Here is a 19,979-nt window from a genome sequence, read left to right as displayed (position 1 = left end):
AATGCGTATGAATACGTGCCCTATGCCATCTGCCATTTTACACATTATCATTAATAGTTTTATTTGGCATATTTTTCATCATATTAAGAATAGTCACAAAAAAATAAGAATAGTCACAGAAGGCAGTTAAATAATACAAGAGAAAAATCAATGCCATATTATGTACATGACATTTCTTGTATTTTTTTCATTTGTGCTTTCTCCGTATCTCTTTAGCAGGTCCTTTGTCTTTTACATGCTTTTCCTGTTCAGGCTCCACCTCCACCTCCACCTCCAGAGTTTATTGAATTAGATTCCCACTTGGTGGTCATTGGAGAGCTCAGTCTCCATGATTTCCAAGGATATCTTGAGCTAGGACATTGTGTCTTACTGCGTCTTTCACAGACTGGTGGGTACCTCCACCTATGAAGTGGAGGCCATTTAGAGTTTGGGGAAGGATGAGACTAGTGAGGGCTGGAGGAGTCCAGAAAGTTCTAACCAAGAACCTGGGATTGGAGCTGCAGTTGAAGGGACAGCCATAATTTGAAAGGAGCCACAAGAAGGAACAAATTATTGTTTGCCTTTTATGATGAGTGAGTGCACATATTAGCCAATACTGTATTTTATGTTCCTGGAGATTATTTGAGCAGAAACTATTCTTTCAAAGGTGGTCTTATGTAGAGCAGATGATGAAAAAAGAAGCCTGTTTGTATCATAGTATTTATATTCAAATCTGTCTTTACATCTGTAGGTGATTAGAGTTCTAGAATTGTCCAATAGGATATACCTACATTAAAGAAAATAATTATTCAGACCTTAAAAAATACAGCGAATTTAATTTTCTGCTGTTTTTGAGTTAAATACAATAAGGCTATCTTGCTAGTTTAGTAGTTTAATTTGCCATTTAAAAATCTCTAATCAGTTGTCTAAAGCTGGTTTTGTAAATATTAATTTATGCTTTTGTGAACCTGTAATACTTTAGTAATAAGATAACTTTTTTTAAGTCTCCCTTAACAGTTTAAGTGTGGTCACGTTCTTACAGTCCATTAAAGCTAAACAGTAAAAAGGATGGAAGGATATTTGATCACAGCTTCACAAAGTAGGTTATTATATTTTGTATTACTCTGTTACACTAAATTATCATAGAGTTCTTTTCCGTAGACACCTTTTAACACATGTATTACATAAAACCCTGATGAAAGGGAACAGGAAAGATCAGAAAGGAAAAATGGAACAGTTTTAGAAAATCTAGAGGATAAGAAAAAACATGGTTGAAGAATAAGCTGTAAACAGTCTAGGTTCTTTGGCATATCATTGGTTTCTCACTTTCTGCTGCAGTATATTTTAGAATTCGCTATTTGGCATAGATGTATATACAAGCTAGACTGAGTGCCTTTTCCTCTGATTTTTAGTTTCTTGTTTCTTTCTAGGTGGACTCCCATTATTGTCCCAGCTGCTTAGAAAATATGCCATCAGCTGAAGCCAAACTAAAAAAGAATAGGTAAGGGGCAGCCCCAGTGGCGCAGCGGTTTAGCGCCGCCTGCAGCCTGCGTGTGATCCTGGAGATCTGAGATCGAGTCCCACTTCGGGCTTCCTGCGTGGAGCCTGCTTCTTCCTCTGCTTCTCTCTCTTTCTCTCTCTCTCTCTCTCTGAATAAATAAATTTTAAAAATTCTAAAGAAAGCACCTTTAAAAAATAAAATAAAAAAGAATAGGTAAGACTGTGATCCATTTTTTTCTGTTTTCTCAACTGTTTTTTTTAATAGCTAGTAAGAAAATACATGGAATTAACTCTCATTTCTAACTAGCTGGTTTTCACTTTTTAGCATCACCTTTGCCAAAGATGAATTGTCTTTTGATTTTTAAAATTAGTTTTCTATTTTAGAACAGCTTTAAACTTAAGAATTAAGGTGAAGATGGTACAGAGAGTTCTGTGCACTTCATACACAGTCTCTCCTAGTAATGTCTTACGTTAGTATAGTATATTTGCCTCAATTAATGAACGACATTGATACTTTGTTATTAAATAAACACTTCATTTTATTCTGATTTCCTCAGTTTTTCCCTGTTCTCCTTTTTCTGTTCCAGGATTCTATTTAGGATACACACTTTATATTTAATAGTCATGTCTCCTTAGGCTTCTCTTGCTGTGACATTTTCTTAAGCTTTCCTTTGTTTTGAGGACCTTAAAAGTTCTGAGGAGTACTGGTAAGATATTTTGTAGAATGTCCCTTGATTGGAATTTATCTGATGTTTTTCTCATCAGCTGGGGAAATATGTTTTGGGGAGGAAGACAACAGAGGTAAAGTACATCTTTCATTACATCCACTGAGGGTACATACTATTAATAGAACTTATCACTGTTTATGTTAATTTTGATGACCTGGCTTGAACTCTTGTTTGTCAGGTTTCTCTGATGTAGGGTCATTCTTTTTTCTCCTTTTTTATACTGTACTCTTTGGAGGGAAAAATCACACTTACAGCTGACACTTAAATAGTTGGGAGTTATGCGCCCCCTCCGTGAGGGTTCTCTACATAAGTTATTTGGAATTCTTTTGAATGGCAGGTTTTTCTCTCTTCTCTCCTATTTAATTATTTATTTAAAGCATGAATATTGATTTTATGCATTAGGATATAATCCAGTACCACTTTATTTTTTTTGCTTAGATTGTTCCAGCTTTGGCCATTGGGAGCTCTTTTAGTAGACTCCTGTATACCTTTGACATACTGCCATCATTGCATGGGGTGGGGCCGGGGGTTATTCATTCTTGGAGCATTTCCTTACTTTTCTGTCCTACAAGATACTCTAGTCTCATCCCAGGACTCTGCTTCAGTCTTTAAATTAGCAATTTCTCCAAGTAGCCCTGGTTCCTTTTATTGAAAAATGGTATTAATAAAAAACAAGATTTGGGTAGTAGGTGTGCTCATTCCCACTGGATTTTTAGTTTAGCATGGAAGTCCTTTCTACCATCATACCCTTAAGCCTCCGTGGATGTGAACCACTATGACTTATCTTTCCTGAACCTGATAATTGCCTCCTGATAAGCCAGACACTTTTTTTTTAATGTTCACACACTAATTTTATCATTTAATCCTCAAAATATCAGTGAACAGTGGGTGGATACCATTATTATCCTCATATGAGGATGTTATCCAGATGGCAAAGTATCACAGATAGAGAGCTTCAGAGCACGTCCAGGACTGGAAGTGAAATCTTGATAATTTCAGATGGTGAGAAAGTTATAAGCAACAAGGCACAGGGGCCCCTGAAGGGGAAGAGTAGGGCCTAAGGAGAGAACAGAAAGCCCTGAAAATGCAGTGCTCCTGAACTGTTGCACCTTGATAGCATTGTTTGGTTTCTGTGTCAGCTCTCTGACACAGCAAATAAGCAGTTGTTTTCCAAACCCAATTTCACAGCTTATTGTGTTATTGCCTCTCAAGTTTTCCTTGTATAGCTGCTCTGTCCTGTGACCTTTCTCTTCCTCAGAAATCGTGGTCCGTGTAAGCCTAAAAAGAGTCTGAAATACTTAAATCCAGACTGTTTAACAGTGATTTTCTCTGGAGTAGGGTTGAGTCAGGCTTTAATTCTTCAGGAACTTTGGTGATGATTGTATTTTACTAAAAATAGATATACATATATATTTTTTAAATTTTAAAACAAGATTTTAATACTTTTTAATTTTAGTTGAGAGACACTCCTCTCTTATAGTTCCCTCTGGAATTCCTAAGACCTAGAACAACGTGTGGCACAAGGTAGGTGCTTGATCAATATTTGTCAAATGACTGAACAGTTATGTTGTGTTATAGATGTGCCAACTGCTTTGACTGTCCTGGCTGTATGCATACTCTCTCCACTCGGGCAACAAGCATCTCCACACAGCTTCCAGATGACCCTGCCAAGACCACCATGAAGAAAGCCTACTACCTGGCCTGTGGATTTTGTCGCTGGACATCTAGAGATGTAGGCATGGCAGACAAATCTGTAGGTGAGTCAGGCGGACTTCAACATGAGATTTTGTGAAATTGGCAGTGTTATAATTGCCCACAGATTATTATTCTGTTACTTGTTGGAAGGCAGGAGCAGATTATTATTTCTGTTACTTGTTGGAAGGCAGGAGCTAAATTCAGATCTAATTTCTTCTGTGTTCCCAAATTCTCACATTTATGGACTATGATGTTTCATCTAAGACTGGATAAACTAGTTTTCTTAGAGTTGATAAAATAGCATTGATAAATCCCAACACTTTCTTAGAATCAAAAAAATTTTTTGCAGATTTTTTTTTTTAAAGATTTTATTTATTTATTCATGAGTGACACACAGAGAGAGAGGCAGAGACACAGGCAGAGGGGAAGAGCAGGCTCTCTCCAGGGAGCCTGATGTGGGACTCAATCCCTAAGCCACCCAGGTGTCCCCTTAGAATCAAAATACTGATGCTCTTTCTAAAAAATAGTCCTGATGATGAAAGACACCATGAACAAATCTAAAAGATAAAGATGACAAACTAAGAGAAATATTTGGATCATATGTAACAGACTAAAGATAAATAACTGAAAATGAAGAACCCTTGTAAATCAAGAAAGAGGCCCCAGAGAAAGACCAGGCAAAGGATAAGAAGAGCAGCTCTCAAAATGGAAATAAAAATGATCGATAACCAAAATATGTACATGGAAGACCCTATGATAGGGTTAAAATTATCTTTATCTGGACTCCAAACTTCTCCAAACCTTGCAAATTCCATAGTAAGACCTTAACCTCTCATAAATTTACGACTCAAGTTTTTGTTTCCCTCCCCTGACATTATTTAGCCCTTTCTTTTTATTTCTTTTTTTTTTTATTTTTTTTATTTTTTTATTTTTTATTTTATTTTTATTTATGATAGTCACAGAGAGAGAGAGAGAGAGGCAGAGACACAGGCAGAGGGAGAAGCAGGCTCCATGCACCGGGAGCCCGATGTGGGATTCGATCCCGGGTCTCCAGGATCGCGCCCTGGGCCAAAGGCAGGCGCCAAACCATTGCGCCACCCAGGGATCCCTTTCTTTTTATTTCTTAACTCTTTCTTTGAGTATCATAAATTGCCTTATACTATTAATGCAAATTAAAACTTGTTTGATTTGGCAAATTTTTTAAATCTGGTAATATCAAGTGTTGGCAAGAATATGGGAAAATAGTTATTTTATATGCTACTACCTGGGAGAGCAGTTTGATAACTTCTATAAAATTTTTATTTTTTAAATTTATTAATAAAATTAATAAAATTAAATTTTATTTTTATACTTTAATTTTTAAAGGGTACTTATTTGAGTGATCTCTATATTCAACATGGAGCTTGAACTCACAATCCCAAAATTGAGAGTCATGCTTCTCCAAATGAGCCAGCCAGGCACTCCTCTATTTTTTTTATTTTTTTTAAGATATATTTGTTTGAGAGAGAGCACGAGTGGAAGGGGTAAAGGGAGATAGAGAAAGAATCTCAAGCAGACTCTGTGCTGGGTGCAGAGCCAGACTTGGTGCTCAGTCTCATAACTGTGAGATCACAACCTGAGCCAAAACCAAGAGTCAGACACTAAACTAACTCTACCACTCAGGCACCGCCCCCTCCTTTTTTCTTTCCCCGAAATAGGCTCCACCCCCACCTTGGAGCCCAACACCAGGCTTGAACTCAGGACCATGAGCTTAAGAATTGAGTGAGATCGGGATCCCTGGGTAGTGCAACGTTTTGGCGCCTGCCTTTGGCCCAGGGCGCGATCCTGGAGACCCGGGATCGAATCCCATGTCGGGCTCCCGGTGCATGGAGCCTGCTTCTCCCTCTGCCTATGTCTCTGCCTCTTTCTCTCTCTCTCTCTGTGTGACTATCATAAATAAATAAAAATTAAAAAAAAGAATTGAGTGAGATCAAAATTTGGATTCTTAACTGATTGAGCCACCCAGCTGCTCCAAAGTGCCCCTTTTTATATTTGTTCTTATTTTAACAAAATAAATGGCATTTTATTTATTTTAATTCCAGTAGAGTTAACATACAGTGTTACATTAATTTCAAGTGTACAGTATAGTGATTACACAATTCTGTACATGACTCCGTGTTCATCATGATAGTATACTCTTAAACTCCTTCACCATTTATTAAAAATAATTTGCAGATAAAGAAGATGTGGTCTATGTATACAATGGAATATTACTCAGCGATTAGAAACGACAAATACCCAACATATGTTTGTCTCATTCATTTGGGGAATATAAAAAATCGTGAAAGGGAATAAAGGAGAAAGGAGTGAAAATATCAGTGAGGGTGACAGAACATGAGAGACCCTTAACTCTGGGAAACGAACAAGGGGTGGTGGAAAGAGAGGTGGGCAGGGGGATGGGGTGACTGGGTGACAGGCACTGAGGGGGGCACTTGATGAGATGAAAACTAGGTGATATGCTATATGTTGGCAAATTGAACTCCAATAAAAAATAAATAAATAAATAAATAATAATAATAATTTGCTTTATCCTTCTGCTTAGCAATTTTATATCCAAATACCCTGAGGCGTTAAACACGTGCTCAAAGATACATGTATTTATGTAGAATATCAGTGAAACAGAAAAATTGTGTTTGGACCTAAAGTGCACCTAAGGCACTAATTACCTTTCCATCATTTGAGCATTTCAGAGTAGAGATTGTACTTACCTTTAATAAAGGAAACTTCCTTTATTTTTACATTTCCTGTACTCGTGGTTTACGTAAGAGAAACTGTACAATCAGTTCAAAGTCTTGAGTTGCTATCTTTTTATAAAACAATAGCATTGCTAACTCCCCATTGTCTTTTTTATTTCTAAAATTTCATTCAATTTTCTGAAACAACTTAGTTTTTTTTGGATTTTCATTAAAATTTCAGCTTCCTAGTCTATGAGGGAGCCCATAATGAACTCATTATGTCATTTGACGTAACTAAAATGAAGGACTCTTTACATAATTTGGAAGTTAGTATAGGTCAGGTTTCTTTAGATTCAACTCTGTTACTAAACATTTAATCCTTGATTCTGTTGTTTGGTTTGGAATGCTTGAGCTCTTTGTTGTTGCTGGATTGATATTTCCTGAAATGTGGTTTGTATTATGAAGATTCTATAGCACCTTTCTAGATTGTCAGTAAATATTTGTGTTTTAATATCAGTGTAGCAAGTAAGTTGTTTGAATTTGCTTATGCATTTAAGTTGAATATGAAAAAAAAAAAGGGGGATCCCTGGGTGGCTCAGTGGTTTAACACCTGCCTTTGGCCCAGGGTGCGATCCTGGAGTCCCAGGATCGAGTCCCGCATCGGGCTCCCGGCATGGAGCCTGCTTGTCCCTCTGCCTGTGTCTTTGCCTCTCTCTCTCTCTGAAATAAATAAATAAATAAACAAACAAATCTGTCCATTCATCCATCCATTCATCCATCCTCAAAGTGGCAGTATATATGCCTCATTGAATTGAAGTGTATTTTTTTGAAGTGTATTTTTCTGTTTGTATTTTGTCTCCTGTTATCAAGTTAAAGAAACAAAGCCCAGAAATCCAAATAGATTTCTCAGTGTTACTCTTAAGAGAATGTTTTATGCTTTTTAGATTATGAGCTATTAAGACTGGAGAACTTGAATTTCAAAGCTTAAAATCTGTGTTTACTTCCAGAAATCTATCTCCTGTAGAGTATTTTGACTATGATAATTGAATACTAGGAGCTCTTAAAGAGTACAGATAATTTTTTTTCATGATGTCATTGGTGTCTGAGAAGTTCTGAAACCACTTTAGAACTATTTGTTTATTTATAAGTAAGCCATTATGTCTGTAATGTGCAGAGAAATGAGATTGTTACGTCTCCCAAATTGCTCTTCAGAGTAAACTACCAGTTCTAAAGAAGCAATTAGGTAAAACATCTAGATTTTGCAAAATATTACTACAACTGAAACATTTGTTTCACATAATTATTTTTCATGATTGCCTGAAGTAAGGCAGTCTTTAAAATATGAATATTGTGCTAACGGATATTTTTGCCGTTTCTTGCAAGGTGGGGTATCCTCTTAACAAGCGTACTTGTTATTTTGAAAAAAGGTTATTTTTACTTATACAGATAATACACATGCATGTATTTTATCAGTCAATTTCAGAAATTAAACATAACCAAAACAGTTTAAGCCCCTTGTGTAGCCCATCTCCACTATATTCCCCTTCCTTGGCCTCCTAGAGAGAAAGTAATCATCCTACTCCTGAATTCAGTGTTTATCAGTATCCATGCATGTCTTTATACTTCTCCACATATGTATGTATGTATGCAGCCACTAACAAGTGTTTTTCAAGTGGAAACATACTGTATGTATCCTGCTACAACTTTTCTGTGTTGGCATTATGTTCCTGATACATAATTGATTTATACATGACTTACCAGAGTTTACTTAGTCTCTTCTTGATGGACATTTATTTAGGCTTTCATTTTTTTACCTTTGTTAACAGTGGTCTCAGAAGCATCCAAGAATAAAGGTTTCTCTGCATATCTGAAAGTAAAATTGCTTCTTTTAAGTTGTTTGTATCTTTAGCTCTCCAAAACAACTTACCAATTTTTGCTCCCACTGTAATAAGAGTAGACTACCCATTGCTCCAGATCCTTGGCAGCTCTAGTATTATCGAACTTTCAAATTTTTCCAAACTGATGGTTGTAAAATGGTATCTCACTATAATTTACTTTTCCCCTCTTTTTGGCGAGCCTAATTGAGATATATACAGTTGACCCTTGAACAGTGCAGAGGAAAGAGGTGTTGACCTTCCCACTGTGCAGTAAAGAAGCTGTGCATGACTTTTGACTCCCCAAAAACTTAACTACTAATAGCTTACTGTTGACTGGAAGCCTTACTGATGACATAAACAGTTGACTAACACATATTTTTATGTTATATGTATTGCGTATATAGATATAGATAGATATAGTTTTATAGTAAAGTAGGCCAGAGAAGCAATAAAAAATATACTTGCAGTACTGTATTTTACTTATTGAAAATACGCATTTAGTGGACCCACACAGTTCAAACCGTGTTAAGAGTCAGCTGTATTCATTTTGGTTTTACTTTTAGCTTTCCAGAATAATCTTTTCCATTATGATTTGTGTAGTTTGTTACTTACGTAAGAAATTTTTCTCTGAATCAAGGTCATAGAACATAGAAAATGCATGGTATTATAAATAAGAGCAGTGTCTTAAGAATCTAACTGCTTGAGTTTGAGTCCTAGCTTTACACTTACTATCTGTGTGACTTTGGGCAAGTTATTTAACCTCTCTGAGCCTCAATTTCCTCATTTGTAAAATGAGACTAATAATAAGAATCCCCATGTTAGAGGGTTATTGTAGAAAATGAAATGTAATACATTTTGATGTCTGGCACGGAAGCTATGCATGTATTAGTTGTGGTGGTTGTGGTTATCTTTATAACCATTATTATTTTTAATGAAAAATTCATTCTAAATGTTCTGGTCTATATAACTCAGAACTACCTGCTTTTTTGTTCTTGTTTTTATTTTTTTTAATTTATTTATTCATGAGAGACAGAGAGAGAGAAAGAGAGGCAGAGACACAGGCAGAGGGAGAAGCAGGCTCCATGCAGAGAGCCTGACATGGGACTTGATCCCAGGATCAGGAGCTGAACTGAAGATGGTGCTAAACTGCTGAGCCTCCAGGGCTGCCCAGAACTACCTGTTTCTATGAAAATAAAAATATCAAATTATGGAAATTTGTTTAATGTTCCTTTGTTTTGCAGCTAGTGGTGGTTGGCAGGAACCTGAAAATCCTCACACGCAACGGGTAAGTAAAGTATCATCGGAGAGAGGATGAACTAAGAAAAGAGGGAGAAAAAGACTGAAGATCTTCCATTTTATCAGTGGATAGAACATATGCTTAGAAATCTGTGATGTGTATTTTGATGTCTGTTACACATAGACAGTGCTTCTCATAAAACATTAAATCACAGTGGCTGCTTGTTCTAGTCTGGCTTAAGTTAGTAGAGAAACCTAGCTGTAGCTGCAGTTCTGCAGTCAGGTTATGATTCAGAAAAAGGAAACAGTACTACATGGAATGTAAGTTATAAAATAATGTTTTTTTCCCCTGTATGAAAAAATACCTATTTTTCAGACATATAAAAGCTATATATCTCTATACAGGATTTCTGCTTTAAATTCTTTTTTTTTTTTTTTTAATTTTTATTTATTTATGATAGAGAGAGAGAGAGAGAGAGAGGGGCAGAGACACAGGCAGAGGGAGAAGCAGGCTCCATGCACCAGGAGCCCGACGTGGGATTCGATCCCGGGTCTCCAGGATCGTGCCCTGGGCCAAAGGCAGGCGCTAAACCGCTGCGCCACCCAGGGGTCCCGAGGATTTCTGTTTTAATGTGTGTAAAATGTAACATACCTGTGTCTGTAAGTGTGTAAGAAAGATCTGTAAGCTGATGATTGCAGATACCTTTAGTAAGGGGAAGGGTAAACTTGGGCACAAGAGATAGAAGAGAAGTGTTGCTTTTTATTCTTCATGTTTAATATTGTTTGAACTTTTCACAATCAATATTTATTGCTTTTAGGATTAAAATATATTCTAAAAAATGAAAATGTATGAGTGGGGGAGAAGGCAGAGTATGAGATGTCACATTCTTAGAAATAGATGGGCCTATGGCCATGCAGAAAAAAAGGGATCAGCTGTAAGGGGAAATAAGTAATGGAGTAAAAGAGTAGTAGAAAGAGGGCATGAAATTTCCAAGCCTTTTCATTGCCCATTTCTTCCCATTTTAAGCTTAAAGTTTCCACTTTAATTCTGCAAATAATCTAGAGAAATCTAATAAAAGTTCTCTTTGAAGAAAAGGGCAAATTTGCCCACCATAGTAATTTGACTTCTCTGTTCATTATGTGTCCAGGTAGTTTCATTGATTAATTTTGCATATTTCTTGTTAGCTTTTTCATGAAAATAAATACTACATTTTTTATTTCTTGCAGATGAACAAACTGATTGAATATTACCAGCAGCTTGCTCAGAAAGAGAAGGTTGAGCGAGATCGTAAGAAACTGGCACGGCGTAGAAACTATATGCCTTTGGCTTTTTCGGTGAGGACTTGGTACAAAAAGGAATGTGCAGTTCATTGATCAAGACCTGTGTGCCTTGAGAACAATGACTATTTCAGAAAGTGGCTGCTGACCTTAGATTCCTGAATGATGGGTAGCAAAGAAAGGTTTCTCAAATCATAGGTATTTAAGTTCAGCAGTTAGGTTTTTGCCGTATCATTCACTCTATTTGAGTTTTTTGAGTTTTAAGGACTTTTGTGTTCCTTTTTGAATCACTGCCCTCTCTCTTCTGATTATTCCCCAGGGCTAATGTTTAATTTTGTAGACACCACAGAACTCTTAAAACAGAAAGTCAGAAGAAGGTGGGCAAGTTTTAGATTTTATTTATATTACCCAGGTAGGCCACCTTTGACATCCTGTAGTAATGGGTTCCCAGCTCACATTATTTCTGGCACCCTCCTATATTTCCCCAGTGTGAAGAATACTGACTTTTACAACAGTGCATTTTGTGTGGTTAAATAAATAGTATAATATGCCGGTGTAATTGATAGAAATTCTTCACAGAAGACATTCTCTACTATTTTGTATACTACCAATCCAGAAGCAAAGATTAGCATTTGAAGCTTTTGTTATTGTCCCTCAGGTTTTATTTGCTCTCATAGAATAATTTCTTTTCTATATGCTTACTTGGGGCCCAGGAGGTTGACAATAACATTTTTTTTTTTTTTTTTTTTGACAATAACATTTATTGAAGGACAGTAATGTGTCAGGCACTGTGCTGATAAGCACTTTTCACATATTTAATCCTCACAATAATCCTGTGGGGTAGATTGACAGTTGAGGAAATGTAACTTGTACTGCTTCATACTGCTTCGTATGAGAATTAGCTAAACCATTGAAACCCTAAGGATTGGTGAGGTCCATATAAAAATACTTAGTTTAGAACTTAATAAAACATTAAAACTTGCAAAACATCTAGATTTGGCAGAAGCTTTAGTGAATTTAATGAAATTTTAGGAATAGCCCAGTGGTATGATCGGCATATGCACTAGTATATTTAGGGGAGGAATTTGAATTAAAGGCATTATTCTTCCAGCTTCCCTTTTAACCTGCCTGCTGTATGAGTTTGCTTCTGTCTTATGCTGCATTTTTTTGTCTCTGTTGCAACCTGCTGCTATTTGGGGGCCTGCAGCAACACACTATTCATGTAGTGGTAAGTTCTCTTTTATGATTCTTGCTAACCCTGAAGAAGTTAGCAGATGATCACTGATGTTCCAAGAAGATGTTCATCATGTGCCTTAGACACTCCACATAGTTCTGTTCTAAGCCATAGCTTAGATATTTTTAGATTAACAGTTTTCTAAAAATCACATTTAGTTCAGTTTTACTCTACTAATGTAGCTTTAGTCTCCATGTTTGGTGCTTTTACTTTTAAGAATAAGATGATCTGGGGCTACTTCCTTTAAAAGGAGCTTTCAAAGTAGCTTTTTTTTTTTCTTTTCCTGCTTATTTCCCTGAGCTTCTCATGCTGTCCCACCCCCTCCCCCCCCCAAAAAAAATCTTTCTTTTGGTAAATAGGATATGTAAATACGGGATTTGTAATTGGAATTTCTGAACTCTGTTTAGGACAAATATGGTCTTGGAACCAGACTTCAGCGACCACGAGCTGGTGCAACCATCAGTACCCTTGCTGGACTATCGTAAGTTTGGACATTAAATGGCTTTAAGGAGAAAAGCAGGTATTGAACTGAATATTGAAGGAATGTGGCATAAAACAGTTGCCACATGACAAAAGAAGATTGTCATGCTTAGAAAATACCTGAACAAAGAATTCTACAATAGAAGAATACTTAAGTTATTGATATCATAGGCTTTGAGGATATCAGGTGGACCTTTGAGAAATGAATGCTTTTTTATCTTTTAGCCTTAAAGAAGGAGAGGACCAAAAAGAGATAAAGATTGAGCCAGCTCAGGCTGTAGACGAAGTGGAGCCTCTACCCGAAGATTACTATACAAGACCAGTAAATTTAACAGAGGGTAATATTTTACATTATTTTGCTTTGTTTCTACTTTACATCTAATTCTGCTTTTGTTGCTAATATGCCCCAAGTTTGAGATTTTTAATGGTATCATAGTTGTTAGTGGTAAAATAAATCAAGTAACAAATGAAATAGATATAATCACTTGAAGAACTTTAAAATGTCAAATTTCTCTATTGTAGTTTTTTGAAGAATTATTCACCAAGGAAGTATTGGTTCATGTGATTACCTCATGTAAGTCTGACTTTGAGTGAGTCATTGTAAACTAAGTCTGGTTTCTGCCTTTCATGCTAGTGACCACCCTTCAGCAGCGCCTCTTGCAGCCTGACTTCCAGCCAGTCTGTGCTTCACAGCTCTATCCTCGTCACAAACATCTTCTGATCAAACGATCCCTGCGCTGTCGGGTAATTATTACATTCTTTAGAGTTGCCATTTGTACAAGAGAAAAGCAAAAATAAACATTTATATCTGGCCAATCAAAGCTTCTGGAATGTAGTAAATATAAAAAATACTTAGAGAATGTACTAGGTGTTCAGGTACCAATTTAATTTGCTTTCAAGGTAAAAATCCTTACAACTATGAGGTGTGGATACTATTGTTATTGTTCTACAGATGTGGACACTGAGGTACCTGAAGGTTAATAAATTCATAGCACTAACTCCTCTAAAAGAGTAGTGAAAGAATATATAACTTATAGGCTGGTAAAGAGGAAACAAAAAGGAGTAATAAAATAATTTAAAAGAGAGGAAGAAAGAGGAACCATCAACAAATCCAGCCTCTATAGTTTTATAAAACAAACAATTGAGTTTCTTTGATAAATAAATTGTTAGGAAAAGAAAACTTTTAAATCCGTGCTATTCAGCTGAAATTTCTCTGATGATGGAAATGTTCTGTATATGTATAGTCCAACATGGTAGACACTAGCCACATGTCACTGTTGAGCACTTGAATGTGACATTGTGTTTGAGGTGCTAGATCTTTCATCTTTGTTAATTAAATAATCACGTGTGACTAGTGGCTACTGACAATACAACTCTAGATTAGAAGAGACTTAAGAGGCATATCAACCAAACACAGCGTGTAGACTTCATTTAAATCCCAATTCAAACACAACCTAAGAAGAAAATGGAGGGGGGGGGATGGGAAAAAAAACATTTATGAAACCTTTGGGGAAATTTAAACACTACCTGGATTTTTTTATGCTATTAAGAGAACTTTTCATGTTTTTAGGGATAATAGTATTATTATTTTCAAAAATACCTTTATCTTTTAGAGATGTATACCAAAATATTTATGGGTGAAATGATATGATACCCAATGTTTGTTTCAGAATAATAAGACATGATAGAAGGGTGAGAGTATAGATGAAACGAGTTTGCCCATGGTTGCTAACAAGTTGCTAATTGTTGAAGCTGGGTCACGTGTACCTAGGAATTTGTAATATTCTGTATTTTGCATATGTTAGAAAATTTCTATAATGGAAAGGCTTTATTTAAAAAAAAAAAAGGGGGACTCCTGGTGGCTCAGTGGTTGAGTGTCTGCCTGAGGCTCAGGGCGTGATCCTGGAGTCCCAGGATTGAGTCCTACATCAGGCTTCCTGCATGAAGCCTGCTTCTCCCTCTGCCTATGTCTCTGCCTCCCTCTGTGTGTGTCTCTCATGAATAAATAAAGTCTTTTCTAAAAAATTTTTAAAAAAGAAGGAAAAGATACAGACTTCTAGTTATGGAATGAATAAATGACATGAATAAAAGGCTAAGCATAGGAATATAGTCAATGGTATTGTAATAGTGTAGGGTGACAGCTGGTAGCTACACTGGTGAGCAATACCATATGTGGGAATATTGAATCACTATGTTGTACACCTGAAACTAATGTAGTGTTATGTGTCAACTATACTCAACAAATTTTTAAAAATAAATTAAAAGGAAGGAAAAGCCCACTTTAACACACATAGATTAAAGGTAAATAGATGGAGACAGATATACCATACTAATACTAGTCACTGGAAAGCAAGAGTAGCTGTGTTTCAGAGAGAGCAGATTTCAAAGTAAAGGAAGTTAACAGGGATAAAAGACATCATATAATGATAAAGAGGTTGATTTTTGGGCAGCCCTGGTGGTGCAGCGGTTTGGCGCCGCCTGCAGCCCGGGGTTTGATCCTGGGAACACTGGATCGAGTCCCCCATCAGGCTCCCTGTGTGGAGCCTGCTTCTCCCTCTGCCTGTGCCTCTGCCTCTCTCTCTCTGTGTGTCTCTATGAATGGATAAATAAAATCTTTAAAAAAAAAAAAAAAAGTTGATTTTTCCAGGAAGACATAACAGTTCCTAATGTGTATATGTGCCTAATAATAGTGTCACACTATGTGAGGCAGAAACTGAGAGAGCTGCAAGGAGAAATAGATGAATCCACTGTCATAGTGTCATCACCCCTGTTTTCAGAAATGGGGAGATTCGGCAGGTAGAAAACAAGTAAAGACATAGCCGAACACAACACCATTAATTACTAGATATAATTGGCATTTGTAGACTGCTTCATCTAACAACAGCAGAATACACATCTTTCTCAAGCTTACCTGGAACATTCATCAAGGCAGACTACGTTCTGAGCCAACAAACAAACACACAAAAAAAACCTATAATTTAAAAGGAATGGAAACCATACCATGTCTACTCTCAGACCACCATGGGATTAAACTAGAAAGTAGAGAAAAGTAGAAAGTCCTCAATACATGTATTATATGTGGAGATTGAACAGCACGTTTCTAAATAGCATGTGTCAAAGAAGAAACCTCAAGAGAAATTTTAAAATATTTTAAATTGAATAAAAAGGAAAACAACTTAGCAAAATATGTGGGATGCTGTGAAAGCTGTGCTTAGAGGGAACTTTATAGTATTACATTTGTAGATCAGAAAAAGAAGAAAGATTAAAAATCAGTCATCTTAAGTGTTTACCTTAGGAAATTGGAAAGAGCAGATTAAATCTATACTACAGTAAGTAGAAGAAAAGAAATAGTGAATAGACCTCCACAAATACAAACTAAAATATGCAGATTATGGTACATCCACACAATGAGTACTATAATTCTAAAAAAAAGAAGGTACTAATTTGGGGCATATTTTTAAGCACAAAAAGCAGGATGTGTGACAAGTACACAACTTTTTGTGTAAGGAAAGGAAGGGAGGGAAAATCTGTGTGTATAAATATAAAAAGTTTTTTCAATATGCATATATGTTAGGTTAGAAATAACATAGAGATAACATAAACAGACTCATGGGTATGAGGAAACTTGGTATTTACCAAATATAGCATTCCAGATCGTTGGGAAAAGAATAACCTATTAAATTTTGCTAGATCAAATAATTACATGAAAATAAAATTGGGTCTCTGTCTCACACCATACACAAAGGTCAATTTCAGGAATTTAGAAACTTTTTTTTTTTTAAGATTATTTTTTAAAAAATTTTTTTTATTTGAGAGAGATTGAGAGAAGAACGCATGAGCAGGAGGGAAGGGCCGACAGAGAGAAGGAAACAGACTTCCCACTGAGCAGGGAGCCAGTGCAAGGTTCAATCCCAGGATCCTGAGATCATTACCTGAGCTGAAGGCAGACCCTTCAACTGAAGCCACTTTAGGAACCCTGGAACATTAGAAACTTTAATGAGCAAATATGAAGAGCAAAACTTCTAGAAGGAAACAGGAGAAAATCTTTGACTTCTGGGTAGGGGAATATTCCATAAATAAGACAAATCACAGTGTAGAGGACAATATTGTTATATATTTGACATATTAAAAATAAAATGTATATCTGCACTCCAAAGAAGACCCGTAAGTAATGAAAAGATAGGCCATGGCCTGAGAAAAGTAATTTGTAAGATATATAATTAAAGGATTAATGTCCAGAACATGTAAAGAACTTTAGCAAATTAGTAAGGAAAAGATACTCCAGTATACAAGCACCCAGTAAATAGTAACATGCGAGTCACAGCAGAGGGAATCTCAATAGCCAGTAAACATGAAAGATACTCCTACAATAATCAGAGAAATGTCTCATTAAAACTACAGTGAGATACCGTTTGATAGTTACCAGATTAGCAAAAGTTAACACATGTGGGAAATGTCTGATGTTAAGAATACTCATTGCTGTATTATAAGTTACAGAAATGATTACAGTGGAATATAGAGGTAGCTCTTTGTGCTGGTATGGAGTTCCAAGATAGATAAGTAAAAAAGCAAAGGACAGAAGAGTATATAAAATGCTCCCTTTTATGTTACTGTAAAAAAATGATATGTGTATATACTTGTATGTGCATATATAGGCTATTTGTAAGAAAACACATGAGATACTGATTGGGCTGTGGGGAGAAGGACAAAGGACAAGTAACGGGTACCTTTACACTGACCCTGTTTTGTATTGTTAGGAAATTTTTAACCAGGTATATGTAGTACCCATTCAAGAAAGTAAAAAATTGTTAATGTATTTTAAAACATGGGATCTGAAATCACATTATTTGGATTTAAATCCCAGCTTTGATTCTTTTCTTCCCTTTTTTTTTTTTTTTTTAGATTTATTTATTTATTTTAGAGCATGAGGGCATTAGGTGTGAGGAGGGGCCAAGGGAGAGAATCTCAAACACTTCCATCTGAGGGCAGAGCCTGACTCAGGGCTCAATCTCACCACTCCGAGATCAAGACCTGAGCCAAAACCAAGAGTCAGATGCTTAACTGACTGAGCTACCCACACTCCCTGACCCAGCTTCAATTCTCACTGGCTCTGTGGAGTTGTACAGATTACTTAACCCTTTCTGTGCCCTGTTTTCATCATGTGTAAAATGGGGACAATAATTGTTATGGTACCTACACTTATAAAGTCAATATGATGTTTAAATCCATTTAAACTAAGGAACGCATTGTTGTTCCACACACGTATGTTCTCAGTATGTGTTAGTTTTTATTTCAGTAGTTAAGTACCGCAGAAGTATAATAATATTTGATAGTGTGGTTACTTATGTCTAAAACATCTTTTGCAAATTTTGGTGATCAGCAGCATATGCTCTTTCAAAACATGCATGGTCTTGTAACAAAATAAAACAAAACTTGAGTAAATGCTGTCCTTCTGAATTTAACAGCTCTGTGGATCCAGCAGAGTATATTCTTGATTTCCTCTGATACATACTATAATTTTTTATTTTTAGAAATGTGAACATAATTTGAGCAAGCCAGAATTTAATCCAACATCTATCAAATTCAAAATCCAACTGGTTGCTGTGTGAGTATTTTGGGATTGGTGTTTTTAGTTATTACTGTTCTTTGTCTTTTTTCAACATGAAATGTATTTACTCTGGGCTAAAAAAAAAAAAAAAAAAAAACAACGCATCAGAATAATCTTGCTATTTCTTCTGTTTAGGTTTTGAGTTACGTACCATGAAGTTTAAAACAACTTATAGACCTAGAATCAAGAGTGTTTCCATCAGAAACACACTGATAGTGTGGTGTGGGACAGTGATTGTTACGTTGATTATTGGACAGAGAGTAACTGTTCGTTGATTACAAATTATAAAGCACCTAATTTTGGTAATGATCCAAAATATTGAAGTAAAAAATAATCAAGTATAGCAAATCAAAGAGTATCCTGGAACAATGCTCATCTTACTTATGTTCTAATAACAGTCATCGAATTAGATTAAAGTGATCATTAGTATTAATTTTACTGGGACTTGTCAGTAGAAGGGAATTTTGCTGCGAAAACCATCAATCAAACAAGAAAAATATTTTGAAAAATTAGGAAAATATTGTCTTGACTTCAGGGCAAGAAATGCTTAGAGGAAACTAAGTAAGGCAGCAAACCCAGAAACCACTAAGGAAGAGAATAGCTTGGCCTTTAGCAGAAAAACCTAACAGATGTGAATTGTTTTAAAAAAAATTGACAACAGAATCATGAGACAGACAATAGAGTAAGAAAGAATATTTCCTACTCCATGACAGATAAAAATTTAATGTTCCTAGACAATTCCCACAAATTGGAAAGATAAAAGTGGAAATGGGACAAAAGGATTTGAACTGGCAGCTTATAGAAGAGGAATTTCAGGGCAGCCCCGGTGGCCCAGCAGTTTAGCACCTGCCTTAGGCCCAGGGCGTGATCCTAGAGATCTGGGATCGAGTCCCATGTCAGGCTCCCTGCACGGAGCCTGCTTCTCCCTCTGCCTGTGTCTCTGCCTCTCTCTCTCTCTCTCTGTCTCTCATGAATAGGTAAATAAAATCTTAAAAAAAAAAAAAAAGGAATTTCAAATGGTCAGTGAATACAGGGATAGATGCTGATACTTGATAGGAAAAGTTTATAAATATATGCTATAAATATATGCTATAATAAATAGCATTCAGTACTCCTGAGAATGTGGGGAAACATTTGCATACATTGTTGGTAGGCTTGTGGATTGCTAGTCTTTTTGGAGAGTGCCCTGGAATATCAAGACAAAACTACATAGACTAAACCAGCAGTACTATCTTAGGAATCTATTCTATTGAAGCAAAACCACCAATATCTAAAGATATATATCTAAGGATGTGTATCGTAACATTTTAAAAAGGCAAAAATCTAGAAATTCCAGTGTCTGGTTAACCATTAACAATAGTTGATTAAATTGAGGTACACTCAGGTTGTAGAATATTACGCAGTAATTAAAAATAAGTCCTTACAGTAGTCAGGAATGTTGAGAAACACTGATCTGTTGACTTTGGAGGAAAGAATAGGTATATAAACACTAAACTGGGATTTGACTCTGGGTGGTTTTGAGTTCAGACTAAACACATGTGAGTATGGTATTGTGTTGTCTTACTTAGGGAGGCAGCAAAACATGAAGTGGTTAAGGGGAAAGACCCTAGAGCTACTTGACCACTCACCAGCAAGTTACTTCTCCAAGCC

At 36.1% G+C, this 19,979-nt stretch overlaps 1 protein-coding gene across 2 annotated transcripts in view; it reads left to right on the top strand.

Annotated features, from left to right (window-relative positions):
* DCTN4 (dynactin subunit 4) overlaps nt 1-19,979 on the top strand; it is a 29,588-nt gene that overhangs the window by 1,372 nt on the left and 8,237 nt on the right. Inside the window, exons 2-10 of one of the 2 annotated variants that reach the window (XM_041747845.1) lie at nt 1,410-1,480; nt 3,786-3,964; nt 9,735-9,778; nt 10,957-11,064; nt 12,215-12,235; nt 12,649-12,722; nt 12,947-13,059; nt 13,356-13,465; nt 18,253-18,326. In XM_041747845.1, coding sequence (XP_041603779.1) covers nt 1,410-1,480; nt 3,786-3,964; nt 9,735-9,778; nt 10,957-11,064; nt 12,215-12,235; nt 12,649-12,722; nt 12,947-13,059; nt 13,356-13,465; nt 18,253-18,326 — 794 coding nt within the window. The remainder of the gene's footprint in view (nt 1-1,409; nt 1,481-3,785; nt 3,965-9,734; nt 9,779-10,956; nt 11,065-12,214; nt 12,236-12,648; nt 12,723-12,946; nt 13,060-13,355; nt 13,466-18,252; nt 18,327-19,979) is intronic. The other variant, XM_041747846.1, reaches the window with a different exon arrangement.

This window comes from Vulpes lagopus, chromosome 3 (genome assembly GCF_018345385.1).
Source record: "Vulpes lagopus strain Blue_001 chromosome 3, ASM1834538v1, whole genome shotgun sequence".
Classification (NCBI taxonomy): domain Eukaryota; kingdom Metazoa; phylum Chordata; class Mammalia; order Carnivora; family Canidae; genus Vulpes; species Vulpes lagopus.
The sequence above is the reverse complement of the archived record's forward strand: the minus strand, read 5'-3'. Positions and strand labels throughout refer to the sequence as shown.